Below are 24,638 nucleotides of genomic sequence, written 5' to 3'. Positions count from 1 at the left end.
AAAAAAAAAAAAAGAAAGAAAAGGATCAACTGCTGAGATCGTCGTGGGTGTGAAAAATAAAAGCATGTTTTTTCAACTCATTAGGAGTCCTGAACGTTATTTTGCATTCACTGCAATGACGCTTGTTTCCCAAAGAATTAATCTCTTTGGATGCTGAAAAAAAAAGAAGAAATAAGTACACATATTATGAACACAGTTGGCAAGGTTTGGGACAGAATGGATTAATTCAAGGTTTAAACCGTTCTGTCCAAAACCTAATCACTCAAATTATGTCACAATTTAAAAAAAGAAAAAATAGTGTGAAAAATAAAATTTTTAATTTTTGAACAAGAAACAAAATGAAAACAAGTTTGGATTTTATTTATAAAAAAAGTTCATTATTATTTTTAATATTGCATTATTTATCCTTATGCAAGGTTTAGAACAAAATAGATTAATTCACAGTTTAAACCGTCCTGTGCAAAACATAATCACTAAAATTATGTCACAATTTTAAAAAAAAATTGCGTGAAAAATAAAATGTTTATTTTTGAACAAGAAACAAAATGAAAACAAGCTTGGGTTTTATTAAAAAAGTTCATTTTTTTTTTTAATATTGCATTATTTATCCTTATGCAAAAACATAATTTATCAGTATTAAAATCACATTTATTCATATTTAAAGGATAAGGTATTCACTTTTGTTGTTCAATGAACTGTGGTGCTTCAAAAGTTATAAATATTTCGCTATTATATTATTTTCCTTTAATAAGTTAAAGCTAATTGTATAAAAAGTGCAGTAGAGCGCCGATTATCCGAACTGCTCGGGATTGAATGTGGTTCTGATAATTATAAGTTCCGATAGTTGGAAAGTTGTTTAAAATCTAGTTCAAATGATTATTATTTATGCACTAACACCCCTTCTCACTTTTTCCAGGCTTAGGACTGGCAGTACTATCTAAAATAGCTCTGGCGTGTTTAAAAGTCTTTTTTTTTTTCTTTTTAAATTTTGAATATTTTTCATTGATTTATTTTTTTTAAACTTTTTTTTTCATTTTGAATTTTTTTTAATCATATTTCAGCTTTTTATAATTTTTTTGTCAATTACTGATTTTTCCACATTTTCCTTTATTTTCCATTGCAAAAGAAATCCAGCAAAGACTTTTGTTTCAAAGAAGATGCTCTTTATAGAGCAGCCATATTCCCTTATTCTTTTTAAATATATCAACTGAATTGGATCAACATCATTTTGACGTTCTAGGCAATTCATTGCAATATCTAATGAATTGTATGCTTGTATATGAGAAGGTCCACTATCTTGAACTTGATCACGTACTTCTTCCTCTTAATCTGAGGAGTTCCGATTTTTATTCAAAATTTCAGAAACAATTTCATCATCATTCAAAATTTGAAATCCTGACTCGTTTATAGTGTCTCGACACCAGTCTTCTATTTCTTCTGCTGTATAACCTGGCATCTTTTCACCCAAAAGATCTACCGATGCACAAACTTCAGTTGCGTTTGTTTTTCTGATAAGAATTTTATTCCAAGATTTAAGACTCCAAGCACTGTAATCATTAACCATAAGTGACAACTACCCATCCCCAGGGATGAGAGCAGTCAGAAAGTAAAAAAGAGGAAATCCCCCAAATATATATATATATGTAAACAAAAATTTGACAAAAAAGTGCGATTTTTAAGCTTGTAAACCATGTGAATATAAATCCCGATATGAGACTTTTAAATCACGTAAATATGAAACTCTACATCGAATTTAAAAAATGCGAAAATACAAATCATGATTTTTTAATTTTTTGATCACGATGCATAATTTTTAAATCGCGCGATATTACAACCACAAAAACGAATCATGATATTGGATTTTAAGCTCACGTGAATACGAATTGCTACATAGGGCTTTAAAAGCTCGTAAATACAAATCGCGATATTGATTTTTTAAATCTCGTAAGTAAGAATCGCACTGTACAATATTTAAATCGCCTGAATAAGAATCGCAACGTTCAACTTTTAAATCAGGTAAATACGAAAATCGAGATTTGATAATAAAATCGAGATTTTAAAAATGCATAAATACAAAACACGATATTGGATTTTTAAATGTCGTAAATAAGAATCATAATATACGATATTTAAATAGCGTAAATAAGAATCGCAATGTGCAACTTTTAAATCAGGTAAATACGAAAATCGATGATTGATATTAAAATCGCGTGAATAAAAATCGAGATCTGAATTACGAAAATACGAGCTATCCAGCCGACGGATAAAAAATACGGAAAATCTTATTTTCTGTGCGTGAAATCGGAGAAAATAGCTAAAATAAGTAAAAATGCGGAAGGGTTAGCAGCTAGGGCGTAGATTGAATTTTCTGTTTATCTTTGAAAATCGTAAATAAATATAATTATTTTACTTCAATGACTGAATTTAAAAAAAACGGGATATTTATTTAAAAAAACGAAACTTTTAGAGAATCGGAGTTTTTGATAAAAAGGCTGAAATTCGAGAGACAAAAAAAATCTCATCCCTGTATAAAGGTCAACCAGTTTTATCCCAAGGAAATGATTTTTAGAGAAACTTCAGAGGGAGGAAAAGGAACTTCAATAATTTCCCTCCGCGGAAAATTAAATTCCTCATAATACATTTGAACTTGTGCAAAAAAAAATTTCAGCGGAAATTAGCGGGAAAAATGGAAAAATCTGAAAAAAAGCGGAAATCCGCGAATCCGCGGAAGAATCTCATCCCTGCATCCCCCAATTGTAGAATTTCAGCATTCATAAACACATTCCGGTTTCCAAACATAGTAGATTGTCAAAATGAAGCTCACATTCTTTGATGATAATTTTCAGTTGAAGAGGGCTGATGTAGGTTTAACTGTATAACAATACATGTATGTGTTGCTACTATAGGAAAACTGCTGAAAAAGGTAGTAAATTAAATATGGTTTTCAGATGTAGTGGATATTATCTATTCTTCTAAATTTAGAAAAATTGTTGATAAGTTAAAAAAAAATTCTAAACTTAAAAAAAAAGAAAAGCGAATTTGGACATAGTTCGGATAATAAGGGTTCGGATAATTGGAGCTCTACTGTATCAAGTATTTATTAATATGTCTAATTATTATGTGTACAATAGTTACACACATAGAGTTTTGTTCAATGTTTTAAGACACTTCGAGATACTTTCCCTAAAACCAATTATAACTGGCATATGATGAGTAGAAAAATTTCGTTTGTTTTATACCAACAGTTCATAAGTGACAAGAAAAACATAAAAAAACAAGGTATACAAACTTTCTTACATTTTCTTTTGCGAATTAAAAGAGATGAAGATGCATCAGCAGCGGTTGATGTAGAAGGAGCATCCTGATTAAATAGCTTCTTTTTCTTTCCAACATGCTTTTGAAAATCAGCACGGCTATCACTGCAATAATGATAAATAAAATAAAATTCATTCAGAAAAATGTAAACTTATATACAAAATGAATGCTTCTAAAAACATACGGACATTATGAAACAAATAACTATCACGGTGCTTTTACAAGTAAAATGTATCAAAAATTGCTGAGCGAAAATTCTGAAGAGAAAGTTATAATACTCCACCACAACAAAATAAATAAATAGAATAAACAAGAACACAAAGAAAATTAAACTTAAGTCAAGTGAAATTAAATGTATTCGAATTCAGTACAATTCTGAAAAAGGCAAAGTGAAGATACGTCCAGGGTTAGGGCAGGATTTGAACTTGCTACCTCTACGTGTTTGGCAGGGCCGGGATAGCCTTGTCGGTAGGGCGCTGGGCCCATGTCCGAGAGTTCGTGAGTTCGAACTCCGACGTGTAGTTGGTGACTGATGCATGTTAAAATTCTGTCGAGTCGCAAAGTCCTCCATGTTCCCATAACAAATCAACACCTCTGAGGGTATTGGATTGGAGATCGATCATTCTCTGATTCAGGTCAAAATTACGATCTGTGGATGAATGAATGGGTCCATCTTATAAACAGGTGTGACGTATGATGTAGCAGAAGTCAAATTCTTGGTCATAGATGACGCCACTAAAAAACTAGAATCGCACACTCTGCCCAAAATTTGCTCGGCTTTCACTAAGCAGGCTTGCCCGTGTGGCAAGTGGCATTAGAACCAACCAACGTGTTTGACAGATAATACCACTCGGCCAGGAGAGCCCCTTTTGATTTTGAGAGTGAATGAAGAATGGCAAAGAACTGCACTACAAGCAATTCTAAGTTTATAGCTCTAATGGTTGTTTGAAATTGAGAGTGAGAGGCAATGAGCTCCAATATAAATACAGTTTAGCTTATAGCTCTGTTAGCCATTTTGCCAAAAACCTGATTTCCAAATATTTTATTTATCGAGATATATCTTTTTAAAAACGAGCATTTCCCGATCAATAAACTATAAGAGACCCGGAATTCCTTGAAAAGTGCGTATTCTAACAGCATGTAGTTTCTAAAGTCAAGTGGAATCAATGGCAATGAGAAGAAAATGTACCACAACCTGCATAACAGGATAAATTAATCATTTAATTTATATCTCTAAATATGAGGAAAGTTTTGTGCTCTCAGAAAAACAGTTTTTTTTTTCTTAAAAAAAAAACTCAAATGCCAACATGCAAGCTTTGTTGGTCAAAGTATAAACAAAATCGTATCTTTTCAAATGACCTACTCGAATAGAGGAACAAAATTCCTCGAGTTTTCCAGATATATTTAAAAACAATTCCAGTTTAACATCACAATATCTACTGGCTCTACTGTATAAAAAATTATACAGTGAACCACAAACAATTAATATTTTTAATTTATACATTATGTTGTATATTTTAATTTTATATAAAAATATAAAGCCACAATATAAAGAGAGAAAAAATGGCATTGAAGACAATAGAAATGTATTATATAACGGAGAAAAAATTATTTTTAGAGAATAATAACAATTTGTCTCACTTAGCCAAAACAGATATTTCTAAAGAAATATACGTTTAAATTTTGTTTATTTCATACATTTTATTAATTTTATACATAATTTTTATTTGCACCTGCATGATGCAAAAATGGACAAGAAAGAAATTTTTAAAATGTTGATGAAATGAAGAAAGAAATTTTGTTGTTAATGTTGAAGAAAGAAATTTTTAAAATGTAAAATGAAATTTTCAAAATGGCATGTCTCATAATTTTTCTAGAACTGAATTAAAAACACTGAAAAGAAAAATTATAAAAAATAATCTCACTTTAATTAAGGACTCATTAGCCCATTATTAGTAATAAAGATTAGCTTGCCATTAAGATAAATGTATAAAGCAAATTAAATAACAAATGCTAAAGTTTAACTATCAATACAGGATGGCTACTAAATACTGTAAGATTCCAAGAAATAGGAGCTAATTTTAATTATTTGGTAAAATAATTGCTCTCTCTCTTTATTATTGCGAAAGGCACTTTCAATAAGTGCAAACCGTTTTTCTTTAAAGCCCAATATTTAGAATCAATTTAAAAATGCATACCTGCCAACATTGGAGAAATAAAATAACGAAGATTTTACTAGTGACAATTTTTAGGCTATGAGTAAGCTTTTGATACATCATACATAATCATGTAAGTCAAAAAAAGAAATTAAAAATTGGAAATAATATAAGCACTTACATTTAGCGAAGTAAAAAATATGTATATATCTAAATCTAAATAAGATTTTTTATACCATAATTAATACTCAATATACAGCAGTACTGGCTACAGCACTATCGATTTGGAAATAAAAAGTATTTTTGCCATCAGCAGATATTTTATCATTAAAAATTTTTTTTCCCCAACAAATACAGAGTAATTTGAGAATATACAGTTCTAAAATACAGGAGTCTTTGTTAAAAAACAGGAGACTTGGCAGGTATGAAGATGGAATCAAAAAGATATATGGTTAAACAAATTTTCGATCACAGATTTCCTGCAGGAAGAATCTTTAAGCAACTAAAATTTCTTGGGTTTAACTGAACTATAAATCGTTTATCAGATACTTAACAGCCGTGAAGACCGAGCCAAGGTCTGGTCTTCATTGCTCATTTCGTACAAAACAGCAGATAAAAAGAATTCGTGAAACTTTTTTATGAAGATACATAGCAATCCCCAACAATCTGTCAATAAAATGACAACAGAAGAGAACATGAGTATTAAAACTGTGCAAAGTTATATTAAATAAAGACCTAAGTTTTCTCCCTTATCGCAAAGAAAATTTAAGGTTTGATTACTACACAAAAATTAAAAACGTTACAAACTAAAATCAGTGGCGCAACAGCCCATAGAGGGCCAAGGCCTATTGTACCCATCTTAGTTTTCTTCACCTTAGGCTCTGGGGTGCAGAGGCAGATGTTCCGGTTCAGTGGTCAACCACACGCAGTACCCCCAGTGGTTAGTCCCCTAGCATGCTTGATACACATTTTACAAAGGTCATAAAGCTGTAAGAAATTACTGAACTGGTATGGAAGCAAAATTATTGACAGAACAATCTTTTCCAATGAAAAAATATATTGCACAAAGTTAAAATGCTAAAATTATATTCAGAAACTTTCGATGATATGCCTGAGAATATTAGAAAAACCCAATCCTGCAACTGCAAACCCAATCCTGCAATTGCAAACTCCCCTTAGAATTCCAGAGGTATTTTTATATTCCCTGAATTCCAGGTTTAGAATTAAATCTTTTCTCTGATTCCAAAGAGAGTGCACCACCCTGCAGTTGATTTAAATTAAATATATATAAAATTTAATAAGAACTAAATTAAAAATTTAATAATCAATTCAAAATTTTGAATTAATAATCAATTGAAAATTTTGATGCATGGAAACAAGCATTAAAACGTACTTTAAACTGACAGGTTTGTTCCTTTTAGTTGTAGTGGTGACGAAATTTCTCAGCGTAGTCTGCTTTGTTGGTTTTTGATTTTTCGATTTCACTTTAGCAGTTGTCTTTTGCACTTTCTTCGAATGCTTATTATTTTTGTTGTCATCTCTTCTGATTTTGCATTTGGGTTTAAAAGACGGGTCGTTCTCTTGACTGTTGATGAAATTAGTTATAATAGAAGAGCCGAAAGACTCTTCATCAGATAAATAGATAACTTTTGGAGATTGATATTCCTGACCCTATAAAAACAACAACAAAAAATTTTTTATAATGCATTAACACAGCAGATCCAAATACATTAGAAGGTTTTTATAATGCAAACATTGAAATATGAGACTTGGTGCTATCTATAGGATATCTGCTACATTTTAGATTTTCAAATTCATGACTTTCCAAGACTAATTCCAAGAATTTTTCATGTCTTAACGAAGTTGCTATTTTCTCCGACAAAAACACAACAATACGTTTAAAAAAGCATTATAAAAACATTCATTGAAATGATAGGTATAAACCAAAAACTGTTATACTCTGCATCTTCATATTTATAGATTTCCAATTTGTAAAGAAAGAGTTGAAGCAATAAAATAGCTGAAAAAATACAAAAGCAAAGAATTTTTTTCTGCAGAATAACATTCTAAAGATACTTTTCTTGTTCATCAGAAAGGAAAGAAATACTTCTGATTTTTCTGTTCTCATTTCAGAATAAAAAAATTCACCAATGCCTTCAAAAAAATTCACCAATGCCAATTCACCTTGCCTTCAGCTAAAATTTTAAACTGATAAAATAAAAATAATAACAAAAATTCTAAAATCACAGAAGTTTAAAAGATAATTCGCTCCAGAAATGGTTTTTCTCTCACTTTTTGAAATAACACCATAATTTTTAAAGAACATGATGGAAACCATTTATATTTTAATCAAATATGACTNCCCTATAAAAACAAAAAAAAATTATTAATGCATTAACACAGCAGATCCAAGTACATTAGAAGGTTTTTATAATGCAAACATTGAAATATGAGACTTGGTGCTATCTATAGGATATCTGCTACATTTTAGATTTTCAAATTCATGACTTTCCAAGACTAATTCCAAGAATTTTTCATGTCTTAACGAAGTTGCTATTTTCTCCGACAAAAACACAACAATACGTTTAAAAAAGCATTATAAAAACATTCATTGAAATGATAGGTATAAACCAAAAACTGTTATACTCTGCATCTTCATATTTATAGATTTCCAATTTGTAAAGAAAGAGTTGAAGCAATAAAATAGCTGAAAAAATACAAAAGCGAATAATTTTCTTCTTCTTTTTTTCTGCAGAATAACATTCTAAAGATACTTTTCTTGTTCATCGGAAAGGAAAGAAATACTCCTGATTTTTCTGTTCTCATTTCAGAATAGAAAAATTCACCAATGACTTGCTTGCCTTCAGCTAAAATTTTAAACTGATAAAATAAAAATAATAAATAATAACAAAAATTCTAAAATCACAGAAGTTTAAAAGATAATTCGCTCCAGAAATGGTTTTTCTTTCATTTTTCGAAATAACACCATAATTTTTAAAGAACACGATGGAAACATTTTATATTTCAATCAAATATGACTGTGAGTGGGGATTTTCTTACACATTCAGATATTCGGAACACTATGAAATTGAGGGAGGGGGTAAATTCTACTTTAAAAATTAGATTTTTCGACAACCTAAATGATTTTCTTTTTAAAAAAATAGTTAAAATCAGGACATTTCATGACAAATTTTGTTCAACACCAAAATTCATGACTTTTCAGGGGCGCGTATATCCTGTAAATAAGAACAAAACTTTTCAATAATATGACTGAAATTTTATCAAATTACTTAATTGTCATATACCATGATCCATTTAATGAAATAATAATTTCTATATAGATGTTAGTGTTCTAGCACTAAATGTTTTTATTAAAAAAAATTTTATATTTGCAGAAAATTAATTTTCTTACTTTTAATTACTAGAATTATTTCAGAAAAATAATTTTTCATTAAGAAAAAAAAAGTTTTTCTAAAAAATTTTCATTTTATTCATAATTGATTTAGCAAATATGTATTTATGCATAGATATATAGTGTGAAAAGTGATTACTCAAATTCAAAATTCATGCGTCATGATATCGTATTTAAAATCGATTCTTTATTATTATTTTTAAATCATGCAGAATTTCGTAGTAATAAGCGCTGAAAAGGCGACCGAGAAACAAAATAGACTTACAATGGAATATCTGCAAATTGAGAACATTAAAAAGTTACGCCTCAAACTTACGATTCAAAAGTATCCACATTTTGCTTTGTTTTGAAGATACATATTTTTTTTCCAGCAAAATATTATCAAATAAATATAGTTCAAAGATAATTATTATAAAATTCTGAAACTAATTGTTCGTAAGAAGAAAAAAATGCTGCAATTGAAACTTGAAGAGAAAAATTATAAGTGTGCAAATATACACATTACTTTGAAAATGATATGTAATCAAAACTCCAAATGCTTTTTAAATTAAAATTATTTATTTGCATTTCAGACTAGCCTAAATTACTCAAGCTTTATAGTTCTTATATGTTTATCACTTTCATTAAATTACAATACAATGAAAAATCAAAATTTTCAATTTGTGAAAAGAAAAACAGGATTCCTGAACCCAAAAGTTCATTAAATTTTCGTTAAGAAAAATAAAAGCCAAATTATCATTACACCCAATAAAATAATTGTGAAGTATAAGAAATAAAGCATTATCAATAGACATTTAAAATAGTAATTCATATGATTTTGAATAAGGTTTGAGTCAGCAATTATATTTCTGGATCTTTATACTATCATAAAATAATTATTTCTTGTACATCATACAGTAATTATGATGTATAATTAATAAAGCATTATCAATAGGCATTAAAATGGCATTTCATACTTTTTTGAACAATGTTGGGTCCATTATCAATTGCCACAGGAAAAAAATTAACAAAATAGTTGCTTTTAGTAGCCTAAAGCATGAATAAGAACAAAGACTTGATCAATTCCGTCATTTCGTCCATGATCAATTACGTCAAGTTGGTGGCATAAATGATAATTTTTATATAAACGGTAGTGCTCTAGCACTAAATTTTTCACAATGGAATCCGAAAATTGAGCGCATTAAAAAGTGATCACTCAGAGTTGCAATTCAACATTTCGTGTTTTTTATGAAGAAAAAAAAAATCCTTGTGTTCAAGAAGCTCCTGTGGGCCACAGGATCTATAAGAGAACAGAAAAGTCTCCCAATAGTCTCTTTTTCATGAAATAGTTGTTTTTTTTATTACCCTTTTCATGCAAAAAAAAAAGTTGCCTTAGCCAAAAAATAGTTGCAAATAGTCGCATTTTAGTTGCCTGTGGCAACCCTGAATACATTATAACAGTGGTTACCAACTGGCGGCCCGTGGGCCTCTTCCGGCCCTCGAAACCTTATTTTGTGGTCCCCGAACCAAAATACATTAGTTGTCATTGTTTGCGGTCAATTTTCATAGAAAATCTATATGGGCTTTAAATACTTTTAAGTTTTATATCTTAACAATTTGATATCTGTTGCACATTAATAGTTTAATACATAAGTGCACATTAAAGTTATTGTAGCCAGAATTTTTTAATATGCAATTAAATATTTTTTTAAAATCTACTTCTTATTTCAGTTTGTAATTCAATACTTTTGTTAAATATCTGACAATACTTGGCAAAAATCTGACAGTAATATTTAACGTTCCTTCAAACATAAAAGTGTCCTATATAAAATTTTGATAAAGTTGCGGCCAACCATTTGATTGGTGTTTTTAATTGCAACACCCGGCCTCACGTAAGTAGGAAACCCCTGCATTATAAGATAATTATAATGTACAAAAAATAAAGCATCATTAACAGATATTAAAATAGCAATTCATACTTTTTTGAACAATGTTGGAGTCAGCAGTCTGATTTCTGGATCCTTATCGCAATCACTCGTGTCTTCCTCATCAGAAGATTCATTCATTCTGAAGACTTTGTTTCTTGCGGATTTGACAATCTTCATCGGTCTCTGGGTAGGGTAACACGAATCGCTGTCGTCTGCCGATTCTTCTCTGTCCATAAACGGCCGAACGTTTATGATGAGCGGATGATCAGAAGTCACGAGGGAGGAAAAGGAACCCGTCCGATGCCTACTTTCTTCTAACGGACTTTTCGGTGGCTGGAATAGGGGGGGCGGATTAGGATTTTCAAACAAGAGTGCTTCCACTCGAGTGAGCGGTTTGAGCCTGTCTATTTTGTCGGCCAGTTTGTGAGGACTGGACATGTGTAGCGGAATGCAGGGCGGTAACAGAGACTGTTGAGAGTCTGAAAGTTTGTTGGATGGCTCGAAGGACAGGGAGTTGCTGAGGTATTGAGACCTGATGTGTGGTGATGACATTTGAATGTTTTCAGAGAGTTGTAGTGAGTTGGGACAGGAGTTCTCGAGGGGTTGGGAGGAAATAATAGAAAAATCTTGCGAATCCAACTAAAAAAAAAAAAAATTACAAATTAGTAATCAAGGTGTGCAGCCAGATCTTTGAATAAAAAATAAGCACCTTTAAAGTACTTTTTAAGCACTATATACATTAACAAAATGCAAAATAAGACTTTACATGATCATGATAAAATAACTTGTTTCTGACAAAGAACTCGTTTCTTGATTACATTAGCCATTAAAAAATGATCAAGAAATTTTTTGGTTTGATATCAGAGGGTGAAAAATGAAGCCTGAAATGGAGAATATCTTGGAAAATGAAGCAGAGTTACGCATGAGAGTGCAATAATCTTACTAAACCCAGCTCATTTAGACGCACATGCAGACTCGCAAGTATTTCATCAAACATGTAAAATGAGTGGCACTTTCACACGCTTCGGAGCAACGGTACTCCGAAATAGATGGTGGTTGAATGAATTGTGAAAATGTTGAATAGAACAATGTGAAAAGCAGGCTTTTGCACATTACATTGCAAAAATGGACACCGTAAAAAAAAATCTCATTTTCGAAAAGAGAAAATGAAGCACTTTCTAAAAACACCAAATGAAAAAAGCACCTTTTAAGGACTTTTAAAAAAACGAAAATCGAAAATAAGCATCTTTAAGCACTTTTTAAAAATACTACACATTATGGTAATACATGCTATTAAGTTCGGCAAGAAAATAATTTCGAGTGAAATGAAACTCAATTTTTTCCCTATACAACAAAAAAGAAAGCGACTGAATTTTAATCAGACAAATATCTTTCATTTTGTTTGATGATCTTGCATAACTTCATAAAACATCTAGTCCTTAACAGCAAAGATCAAGTGTGATTTGAGTTCATCTTAATTGCTGAAAAGAACCTTAAACCAAAACTATAGTACCCCCATTTCTGATCCTTCATTTACATTGCTTCCTGTAGCACAATGTATACATTTATCATTTATTAGACAATGAATATTTGGTTACAAATTTAATTCTCAACTATCTGTGCCAAGTCATTCAGGTAGCCAAATATTTTCATGGTAGTTTTAACAAATTTGATTAAATAAATGACTTTTAACTATTGTTAAACTTTCAGATGTATTTAGCAGTACTAGCAGAAATGCAAGAAATACTTTTAATTAAAAAAAAAAAAATATCTCCTGTAAAAATTGAATTTCCAATGCAAGTAAAATAAATGCTTTTTCATAAAGAAAAATTAAATAAACTTTTTAAATACTTTATATACACAACCTAGATAAAATAATTGCATTAATTTCCAAGCTATCTAATACATAGTCTTTAAATACTGGAGAACAAAGGTTAGGAACAATTGAAAAGAAAAAGAAAATTTAATGAAATCTGTAAGAATTAAGAATTACTATATTACATATAATATTTAACATAAATGAGTACAGCAAAATATTATTACATAATCAAATTTTATTAATGCTACTTAATTAATTAATTAAATTAAATCAAATAATAAACATTTACACTATTACAAATTACATATAGAATTTTCAATATAAATGACACACTCATTTCTGAGAATCAAAGTAACTGTAAAGTACGAACACATAAAGAGACTCTTAAATATGATATATAGATTTTAAAATTCTGTATAAAACTGAAATAAATAATACAAAAATAGTTTTTTTTAGGAAATTTGAAGAAAGAAAACTTTTAATTTTAATAATCAAATTAAATCAATTACTAAACATATACCAGGGTGCGTAGCCAGATTTTTCAACAAAAAATAAGTACCTTTTAAGTACTTTTCAAGCACTCAAAAAATATTTCTAATCACTTTCCAAAGAAAATCATAATAAGGATCTGTGCAGTAAAAAAAAATTATCTTTTTCTATTGTTTAAAGTTCTTAATTCATAAACATAAAATTTATATAATTCTAAAACATTTTCAAAAACTTTACATAATCATGATAAAATAACTAGTTTCTGATAAATATTGAAATCATGCTTTTTTGTAATTTATGATGACAATTGACACCGCAAAGAAAAAATCTAGAAAAACCACCTTTAAAGGCTTTTAAAAAATGCAATTCAAAAATTAGCACCTTTAAAAAATGCTATGCACTCTGCATTCACTACTAAAACTCACATATTTAATTTGCAATATAAATGACACACTCCTTTTTTTGAATCAAAGTATACTACGAAAAAGTATACTATAAGTATAGTATACTATAAGTATAGTATACTATAAGTATAGTATACTACAAAGTATACTATACTACAGGTACGAACACACAAACAGACTCTTAAATATGATATATAGATTTTAAAACTCCGTATAAAACTAAAATAAATAAAATGAAAATAGTTTAGGAGAATATACAAAGAAAAAAAAACTTTTAATTTGCTGATACTTTTTTAAATTTAACTTATTTACATTTGGCTATTCTCATATTGCTANATAAACGTAAAATCAATAAAATTCAAAACATTTTCATAATCATGATAAAATAACTAGTTTCTGATAAATATTGAAATCATGCTTTTTTGTAATTTATGACGACAATTGACACCGCAAAGAAAAAATCTATTTTTCACAAATAGAAAATTAAGCACTTTTTACAAATCCGGAATAGAAAAACCACCTTTAAAGGCTTTTAAGAAATGCAATTCAAAAATTAGCACCTTTAAGCACTTTTAAAAAACGCTATGCACTCTGCATTCACTACTAAAACTCACATATTTAATTTGCAATATAAATGACACACTCCTTTTTTTGAATCAAAGTATACTACGAAAAAGTATACTATAAGTATAGTATACTACAAAGTATACTATACTACAGGTTATTTTGTAAAAACAACCGTTTCATAACTTTTTAAAACAATTGTAAGGTACTTACCCCAGAACATAACACTCTTTTAAATGGTTCATCATCATACAATGCATTAGCAATCACAGTCACTTCAAAGGACTTCACTCTTTGGACAAACAATACATTATAAGATAAGCTTAAATCACTGAATATCTACAGTTTGTCTATGGTAAGAACTCCCTTCACCAAAATCTGAGGCGACTATGGAAACAAGAATAGCGCATATCAGGGAGGGTAGCTTCTGTTCACTCACTCTGGGGCTAACACAATTGACCAAAGAAAAATACTCCCCTTCTCTCACTGACCCAGCCCTATATCCGCCCTAAACAGTGACCCCACACCCCTACTTGAAATAGCTATACCTTGCTACCATAGCCAACACCACGGGTTCAGACGAATGACATGGGGAGTTCTTACTTTAGACAATATATATCAATAAATACAGTGAAATCTCGCTACAATATTTTAATGTTATATATGTTATAAATTTTAATGTTATACAGTGGAAAGTCGCGTATCCGGAATCGGCGGGACTTCCAAAAGTCCGGATATTAGATTTTTCCGCATAATAGACCCCCAAGGTAAACAAAGCTTAAAACGATCTGAATTTAAGAAGCAAAAAATAAATAAACATTATTTTTCGGGCAATACTGTTTTAGTATTAGAATGATATCTAATCAATCAAAAACAAAATATTAGAAAAAAATAATTACTGCTATTATAAAAATAAATATCGAAACAAAACATTTTTTTGACAGTTACGAAAATATTAATTGCTCTCTCCAACATTCTGAAATAGAATGATTCAAGCAAGAAGGGGAAATTCCTGTCATTCATTAAGGTGGTTAGGTGGAGAATAAAAAATTCATTTCCTCCTTACTTGTCATTCAAGTTCTTATTTTCTCTCCCATCATTGGATATCAATCAAGCATAAAGGCGTGGCATGCTGATTGGCTCTTCCGACTCCACTTTAATATTTGCTGTGTTTACCCTTTTTCACAGCATTTCTTCTTTCAATAAAAAGGTTCCAGGAAATGCCTCTTTTACCAGCCATCTGCATAGGAAAGAAGAGGGGGAGGGGACTCAGTTGTGCTCTTTTGAAAATAAATCTCCCCCCCTTTCCTGCATTCCAGAGGAGGAGCGTCACTAACAGTACGGTCTTGGTAGATCTTCTGTTCCCTTTTCTGTTGATTTATGGGTTCAATGCATAAATCACTAGAAGCTAGGAAAGGAAAGAAGGTGTCAAAAGACCTCTTTTTCTATCTTTCTTTTCTTTTTAGAGAGAGAGGGGAAGATGAAGAAATGTTTGGAAGTCGACCCTTCTGGAAAATGGACGTACGGATATGGGACGTTACACTGTATATGTATGAATTATAAATCGTTTAATGTATTTTATAAAAACTAGTGGGTTGCGCCCCCTGCTAGCTAACACTCACCAACCCCCGAAAATTGCTACGCAATCTTATATCTACGCAATCTTCGCAAACCAAGCTCGCTTCGTTCGCTACTAACTTAGGTACATTGCAAATGCACAAAATTCTAAGAATTCAAAACAATCATTCAAATCCATATAAAAACTTTTTTTTAAAAAAAAATTACATCTTTTTAGTAAATACTAAGTCATTAAAATAAATTTGAATTCAAATAAATGACATGTAATTCGTTAAACCTATTAGAAATGTGCTATAGTATAAAATCTTAAGATAAAATTTCTAAAACTGATATCTCTTTAAAAAGGTTAAAATTTTGGCTATAATTAAGTCTATTAAAAATTGAAATAAGTGAATTGCAATGGAAAAACCTGCATAAACAAATAAATTCTAGTAAAACAAATAAATTCGTGATATAAATCAAAAATCGTCAAATAAATTCATAATATATAAATTCGTGAAAAAAAGCGCTTTCGACAAAATACTAAAATAGAGATCTATCGACAAAGACTAATCACTTCTGCCTAGCTTATGCTCTATCTGGTTATCTCAGTTTCTGTTTTTAAAAACGCTATATGTTAAGCCATCTCAGCTAGATTTGGCATGTGACATTTTTAGCGGCAATCATGGGTCGATTTTCTAGTATTGTCATTCGGGGAGTTGTAATGAGGCTTTTTATTGTCGCCGTGTAAGAGAAATATATATAAAAATATAATTTGCAGAGTGGTAATTATGTTTAAATATGAAATCAGATAGGAATGTTACATCTGTGACTTCTTAAGAGATAAGGAAGGCAATTCCAAGAATAGAAAGTCTTGGGGTGGTCTATGTACATCAGGGATGGGGTATTCAAATCTAAATACAAAAGCCTTTCACAGTGGTGAAAAGAAATAAGATAAGTCTAGTCAGAAAAGACAGGAAAAAAAGGCAAAATATGATAAAATAAGATTTTTTACATTTTATAAAAACCAATAATAAATGGAGAAAATAAGGTTGAAATTTAAAGGAAAAAAATAGTTTTACAGGGGTTTATTGCTTCAGAGAATATCTTAGCGCTTTCATAAGCTACTGAACGACATTACGCCAAAATGCATTGTGCTTGAATGATTTGTGAAAACATTGAATAGAACAATGTGAAAACCGTGCTTTTGCATAATACGTGGCGAAAATCGACACGGAGAAGAAAAAAAATGCACCTTTAAAAGCACCACAAATTTTAAAAAACGAAAATAAGCACTTTTTTAAAACGCAACGTACCATGGTTTTACCAATCTTGAAAAAGAATATGAGATGCCCGGTGGCTGAGTGGTAGTGCTTCACGATCCCGTGTCACGGATCCTGGATTCGATCCTCGGGCCAGGCAAGGTTGACTTAGCCCCTCACCCCTTCAGTGAGTCGATAAATGAGTACCAAGCATGCTTGGGAACTAAGCATTGGGGGTTTCGCATTCACCTGACCACCTAATTCCGGTTAGGTGGTTCGCCCAGTAGGCCTTGGCCCTCTATGCATAGTTGCCAACCATAGGAATTAAAAATTAGGAACACTATATGCGACAAAATTATAAGCCTGAATTACGAGAGTAAGACAAAGGTTTAACTATTAAATAATAACATTAAGAGAAACATATTTAAATACCATATGTAAATTAGCAACATAAAACTATAATCACTATCTTTTGCAGGAAATTTATAATACTAATATTTTATATTTAGGAATGCCAATATAATAGTTAAAAAAACAACCATTAACTATTAATATATAATTATTCTTCTCAAAATTATAAAACACAGGTAAACATTAAACTACATCTCAAACAAATATTTCTGATGCAAATGTTTAAATACTACAAAACATTTTTTAAAAAAAATAATAATAGTTGTCTTAGATTCAATTTAGTGAAATGATCAGCAACAGTTATCGGTATAGTATTTTCCAATATAAAGCTACTAAAAATTACTTCTACACAATAATCACAGGAAGCGCGATTGTGGCGCTCAGAACAAAGGATTGGTTTAAAAGCAAAAATACTGCAATTTTAAGAAAATTCGGATTTTTTTAATAAAGATATCAGATTTTCAGATTTGATTTAAAAATTAGGAACAAATCCGAAAAATTTTGGACATTTGGCAGCTATGCTCTATGGGCTGTCGCGCCACTGAGTTTAGTTAGAATATGAACTCATAAATGATTACTCACTCTTCCTGGAGACACGTCAACACTTTTCTATATAAAACTGGATCCTTTGGATACAATCCTTTGCTTTTTTTAAGTTGCCAGTCTTTAAGAATCTGAAAAAAATAGCTTCTGAATTAAAAAGTTCCAATTACCAAGGAAATCATTATTCATGCTAAGACTTCAGGGGTCTGTTTTGAAGAAATTTGGGTCCGTTTACGGAGCCTTCACAAAATATCTTTTCATAAAAACAGACCCTTCACAAAATATTTAACTTAAAAACGGACCCTTCACAAAATAATTTTATCTTTTAATCGGACCCTTCACAAGTTTTTTTACCTTCATTATTGTTTTGTTAATCAAATAATTCCTTCCCAGGGAATGGGGGAATAAAACACAGATGCAAACGAGCTAAATTTTGTCTTCGGCAGACGCTTTATACGTCCGAAATGAATATTCTGCATTCAGCAGTATAGACTAAATACCAAATATTTATATGTTGCATCGCTAATTCAGTAGCTGCAATTGCTGTTTATTTTTTAAAATTTAATTTTTTTAATTATAATTTTACAGTGTTGAGCACAATCTTGTATGTCTTTACAATTTAAAAACTCCTTGAAGAAGCTTTTTTTGCAATAACGGACCCTATTTGCACAAATTCACAAAAGCGGACAGATTATTTTATATTCACAAATTATGAGTAATTTTTTTCACAATTTAAAAAAACGGACCTTTCACAAAATGTCTGGACACACCCCTGGACTTACTGCATATACCAGCATTAATTGACACATCTGCCACTGTCAAAAGAAAAATTAACTTGATTAGCAATAGTAATTTTAGGATTTTTTTTTTCCGAATTGCCACTCAAGTCTGGAAAAAAAAAATCCCTTGTATTTTCCCTTTACATATTATACACAATAAATTAAGAGGAAACACAATAACTACTGTGCTCTTGACTCAGCTATATTGGGCTAACTATAATTTATTAGTTTTAATTGCTGAAAAAACAGCTGAGCATAATTAAATAATGTTATAGTAAATCATGGGTCTGTCCAGACATTTTGTGAAAGGTCCGTTTTTGTAAAATTGTGAAAAAATTACTCGTAAATTTGTGAATATAATATAAACGTTAAGTCACATTCTTTCAGCCAGGGTCCTGCTTTTGTGAATTTGTGCCAATAGGGTCCTGTTATTGCAAAAAACTTTTTCAAGGAGTTCTTAAATTGTAAAAACATACAACAATACTGCAAAATCATAATTAAAAAAATTAAATTTTAAAAAATAACACCAATTGCTGCTACTAAATTAGAGATGCAAAATACAAATATTTGGTATTTAGCTTATACTGCTGAACGCAGAATATTAATTTCGGACGAATCAAGGAAGAAGCGTCTGCCGAAGACAAAACTTAGTTCGTTTACATCTGTCTGCCTTTCCCTCCTTCCTGGGAAAGGTTTATTCGAGTCACAAAACAATAATGAAGATAAACAAATTTGTGAAGTATTTGATTAAAAGATAAATTATTTTGTGAACGGTCCACTTTCGAGTTAAAATATTTTGTGAAGGGTCCGTTTTTATGAAAAGATATTTTCTGAAGGGTCCGTATCTTCTAAAAAGATCCCTTTTTTACCACCCTGATCCCTTTTCTAGTCACCATTTTTTAAAAGACAAAAATCAAAAGCAAAATTCCCTTCATTTTCCAACTTTGTAAGGAAAAACTAAAAATTCCTTGCCTTTTCCCTGTTATTTTAGGCGATTTTTATTGTGGAGTGGCAACCCTACTTTTTGTTCATAAAATAAAAAAAAGTTATAGTATACTAATAACTACTATAGTCAAACAACGCTAGATTCTGGTTTACAGAGGCCACTGATACTACATGCTTGATACACACACATGCATTAAAAATGGCGATTATTTACGATAACAACACGATCATATCACCACCATTAAAGTCACAACTAGGAATGGGCTATAAATCGATGTATCGCGACATATCGATTTAACGCATATATCAGCAAGCCGATACAGCAATTTTCGTGTCAGGCGATGCATCAGAAATCTAATTTAAGCTGCAGACAAAAGACGACGAGTGAAAAATAGTGTTGCTTTAAAAGCGTTTTTTTTAAATTTATTTAGCGCTTTGTTTTAAACAAATAAATAATTTTTAACGAACTTATTTTTTTTAAATTTTCTTTCTATATTGTTAGGTAAATATATTGATAAATTTCAATTTTATTTATTTTTTTATTATTTATTTTTAAACTAAGAAATCTTTCGTTATTTGCGCGATGATTTTTAGAAAATATAACATTNAAAACATATGTATCTTCAAATTCATAAATTGATTTAAATCAATCTGAGTATGAAGTTTTGATAGAAATCCGACTTTCTGTGCCTTACAAGTAAATGAAATTCAAAAATACTATATCGCGATACATCGCTATATCGTGATGCAAAACTGATGATGCATCACAATATAAAATTTCTTATATCGCCCAGTCCTAGACATAACGTATCAGAAATATAATATTGTGAATAATAGGATACAAATCAACAATACTGAATTCAATATTATTGCAAAATGATACATTTTACTTGGGTGTCAAAAATATTGATCAATGTAAAAAGTAACATAAATAAACTATAGTGTAAAAATATTGCATTTTTTTTTTTAAATATCAATATTGTTTGAAGATACATTGTCATATTAATTCATTCTTAACAAGGTTACAGGACGTATATAGACAACAATTTTTAAAAAAAAAACTGTCACCAACTTAACTGACAAGTACCATTTTTATAATACCAAAGTCAAAATTTTTGATGGTTTTCCATTGATGGATCAATATACCATTAATAATTCCTTCATAAACCCTTAGATTTTTTTACGGTAACCACGACCGTAATGTAGGAATTGGGACTGATTTATGATGGTCCAACACAAGAATAGCAACTTGTTCTGATGGTTTATTTATGTTGAATCACCAGAAATTTCCATCATAGATTCCATCAAATGGTGGAACGATTATGAACCACCATCGCCTCAATGTAGGAATTCAGTCTGATTTATGATGGCCCAACGTAAAAACACAAATATTTTTGATTGTATATTCCTGAGAATCAACAAGAATTGCCATTATGCCATCGTGGAAATGTATAGTTGGAACCATCATGGACTGTTGGTTCATGAGAATCATACTTCTCTTAGAGGTAAACCATCATAGTATAATCAGGGGGCGGTCTGGGTTCGTTTGAGAAATGCCTATTTCGTAAAAATTTAGACATAATTTGTGAAAATTAAAAATTACATTAAAAAATCAACACAAAAATACTGTATGAAAATACTTTCAAAAATCCTCACTTCAAATAAAAATCATTTATGACAAGTAAATTTCTGTATATTTTTCCCCACATAAAAAATATAATTTTGCTTGTGGGCTTAAAATTGCATCCAATTTTAAAATTCCATAAAAAATTATGGTCCATAGTTAAATTTCAACTTGAATTTAATAAAAACATACATTTAACAGTACTAGCACTAAAAGTTATTTTCATTAAGAGAGCATTTTCGACTAGGTCATACAGAAAAAAGTTTCACAGAGAAAAAAGTGGTTCATAAAAAATAAAGGTCTGTTAGAATAAATTTACAATAGTGTTTAATATAATGTTCAAATGTTTAGAATAATGTTCGAATTTTGTAAAGTTTACAAAGGGAGACGCACGTTGTTTCAATTTAAAAAACTCAGCTAATAAAAAAGCTCGCTTTGATATGGCGTGAGCGACGGTTAGGTTTACCATATTCCAGCATCTGACCAAACATGTGCTACCTTTTCGTAAAAGACACCTGGCAAAAAAGCTCCTCTTTTTCACAGATTGCAACAAATGCAACTAGAACGGGATTTGCATGAGAACTTGTTTTTTAAAAGTATTTTGTTTTTCATAAAGTTACATTTGTGAAGGTACTGCTAAACGGTAGTAAATTTATCCCAGACAGACCCCTGATAGTAAGAAGCATTTTCGATCATTGAATATGGAATGATGGAAGTTTGATGGCATATCAAAACTCATGAGCACATAATGGAAAATGTTGGATAATGGTGATCATCAAATGATGTTGGACCATCATGAATCGCACTGAAACCATCAAAATGTTTTAATGGGACCATCAAGAATTTTGTAAAAAAAGACTTACCTTGAGCAAAAGTGGATCAGGTAGAATTTTACAAGCTTTTGAAGAAAATTCATAGATAGCCAGAGACATTCTAGATTCTAGCATTTCTCTGTTTTCACTATTTTCATTACTCTCCAGAGCTTCAAGAAAACACTAAATATAAAGAAAATAAATTATTGCATCTCTTGTTAGGTATCTGCTACATTTTCAAATCCATGACCTAATGAAGTTACTAATTTCTCCTGACAAAAATACAACAATAAATTTAAAAAAAAGCATTATAATAACATTCATTGAAATGATAGGTAACCAAAACTGTTATACTCTGCATCCTCACAAGGGCGTCGGCAGCGAGTGCAAGGGGGTGCACTTGCACTCCCCTGGCTTATTTTTAAAACAATTAAAGAGATACAGAAAAACAATTTTGTTATAAAAAAATTTTATCAAAAATATTTTTATTCAAAAGCAAATAATTAAGTAATTATTGATACATAACAATTAAAAAACTGTTTAGTCAAACAAGAATTGTAATCGTCTTGTTAGCTGTCCAAGTGTGTGTATAACTTTTTCAATGAATTCTGAGTCATCTTTGATTCTTTTCTTATGCACACTGAGCATGCACAAACTACTCAATCTATCGTGAGACATTGTAGACCGATTCCATGTTTTGATGTGTCGCAATGTACTAAAAGTGCATTCAATAGTGCATGTAGAAGCTGGAAGAGTTAGGCCAATTTTGATTGTAATTTCTACAACTGGATAAAATGGCGTGGCCTGAAAAACTAAATCGATGTATTCATAAGAATTCGAGGGATTCATAAGAATTTTCTCTATTAAAACGGACAAAAAAAAATTAAGGAATGAAAGTATATGTAATAACAAAACAAAATGAAATAACAGAATATTTGGAAAAAAAAAACAACAAAATTTTTTGCGGTGGGGGGGGGAGTTAGTTCGTTTGAGGGTTGCACCCCCTTTTATATTATTCTGCAGGCACCCTTGCATCCTCATATTTATAGATTTCATTTTAAATTTAAAAAATAGAGTAAAGAAAGAGTTGAAGCTATGAAATAGCTGGAAAAAAATACAAAAGCAAAATATTTTTTCTTTCTTTTTTTCTGCAGAATTATATTCTAAAGATACTTTTCCTGTTAATCCCAAAGGAAAGAATTACTAGTAATTCTTCTGTTCTCATTTCAGAATAAGAAAAATTCACCAATGAATGGCTTGCTTCAACTAGAATTTTAAATTGATAAAATCAAAATAAAAAATAAATAAAAAATATTCTGAAATCATAGAAGTTCAAAAGAACATCCTCTAGAAATGATGTTCTTTCCTTCATTTTTTGAAAGAACACCATAATTTTTAAAGAACATGACAAAAACATTTTATATATTAATAAAATATCACTGTGAGTGGGGATTTTGTTACAAATTCAGATATTAGGAACACCATGAAATTGGTGGGAAGGGGGGGGGAAATCCATTTTAAAAATTAGATTTTTCAATAACCTTAAATCCATTTTTTTCCTTTTTTTTTTTTTAAATTGTTAAAATCACTTCATCTCATGACTTTCCAGGTGCGCAGATACCATGTAAATAATCAGGTACCCTGTAAATAATAACTCACAGCCATCAATCTTTTTTTTCAACTATTACAACCATGGATTTCATGATTTTTAATTACTTTTTTTATTGTGATTTTTTTTTACAAAATTTTATAAATTGGTAAAGCTCACAAATAATTTGTGGGTTTTTCTCCCAACAAAATGTGAGAATTAAAAAAAATTAAAATTATTACTTCTTCAATTTAAAAAAGTTATATAGTATTTTTTGTAAACACAGCATATTTGTTACTTTCAATTAGTAACATACATGTTTGTTATAAATAAAAGTATCTTGTAGAAAGATATTTGTGCTAGAGAGATTAGTCGCAGATAGCTCGAAAAATTCTGCTACAGGGATGCTGAGTTGAAAATAAAAATTCTAACAACAACAACAAAAAACATGCTCACAGAATGAAAGTGTAATTAAATACATTTATTAAATACATAGTGTAATTAAATACATAATTTAATTGAAGAAAATTTATAGGGTTTAAGCCCATAAATACCCACATTTAAATAGGTACCAATAGGATGGGATACCGACTAGATATTGAACCCACCTACATTTATAATCATAACATGAAATGATCTGTAATTTATTTAAAAAAAAGAAACTTACCTCTTATTTATTAAAAAAAAGAAACTTACCTCTAAATGAGCCAATAACATCTGCAACACATCATTAAGATCGGGGCACATTTTTTTGATACTTTCTGCTAAGTTTTCAAGGCAAGACATGCGCGAGAGGGTCCGAATAGTTTTTGCTTCCATAATGAACTTTGCAATGACTTCGTGCTCGGATACCTGAGAAACCGCTCTCTCTGTTCTTTCAACAATCATGTCTGAAATTAGAATTTAGTATTAGGCATTAGACTCTTAGAAAAAAAGAATAGGTATTTTAAGGTTGCACGATTTATCTTCCCCGCCATCATGATTTTGGAAAATCTTTGGATTTTCTCTGCTGTAATACCTTTCGGTAAGACAATGGAATACACTGGCATGG

General features: G+C 30.2%; 1 protein-coding gene across 1 annotated transcript; it reads right to left on the bottom strand.

The window, feature by feature from the left end:
• Window positions 1-4: 4 nt before the first annotated feature.
• LOC107457119 (uncharacterized) lies at window positions 5-24,480 on the bottom strand. The gene is made up of 8 exons (XM_043052752.2): window positions 24,284-24,480; window positions 22,051-22,182; window positions 17,879-17,970; window positions 14,280-14,358; window positions 10,842-11,429; window positions 6,865-7,142; window positions 3,298-3,419; window positions 5-153 (listed from the first exon to the last, which is right to left on the bottom strand). The coding sequence occupies exons 1-8, from the start codon at window positions 24,473-24,475 to the stop codon at window positions 26-28; spliced, it is 1,611 nt and encodes a 536-aa protein (XP_042908686.1). The 5' UTR covers window positions 24,476-24,480; the 3' UTR covers window positions 5-25.
• Window positions 24,481-24,638: the final 158 nt, after the last annotated feature.

This window comes from Parasteatoda tepidariorum, chromosome 10 (genome assembly GCF_043381705.1).
Source record: "Parasteatoda tepidariorum isolate YZ-2023 chromosome 10, CAS_Ptep_4.0, whole genome shotgun sequence".
NCBI lineage: Eukaryota > Metazoa > Arthropoda > Arachnida > Araneae > Theridiidae > Parasteatoda > Parasteatoda tepidariorum.
The sequence above is the reverse complement of the archived record's forward strand: the minus strand, read 5'-3'. Positions and strand labels throughout refer to the sequence as shown.

What these genes read in the sequence shown, in the direction of transcription:
- LOC107457119 (XM_043052752.2), bottom strand. Translation starts at nt 24,475, where the DNA reads ATGATTGTTGAAAGAACAGAGAGAGCGGTTTCTCAGGTATCCGAGCAC. An exon ending in TGTTATTGGCTCATTTAGAG is followed by an intron (nt 22,183 to 24,283) that starts GTAAGTTTCTTT and finishes CTTTATATTTAG; the next exon opens with TGTTTTCTTGAAGCTCTGGA. An exon ending in CTGATCCACTTTTGCTCAAG is followed by an intron (nt 17,971 to 22,050) that starts GTAAGTCTTTTT and finishes TATTTTTTTCAG; the next exon opens with ATTCTTAAAGACTGGCAACT.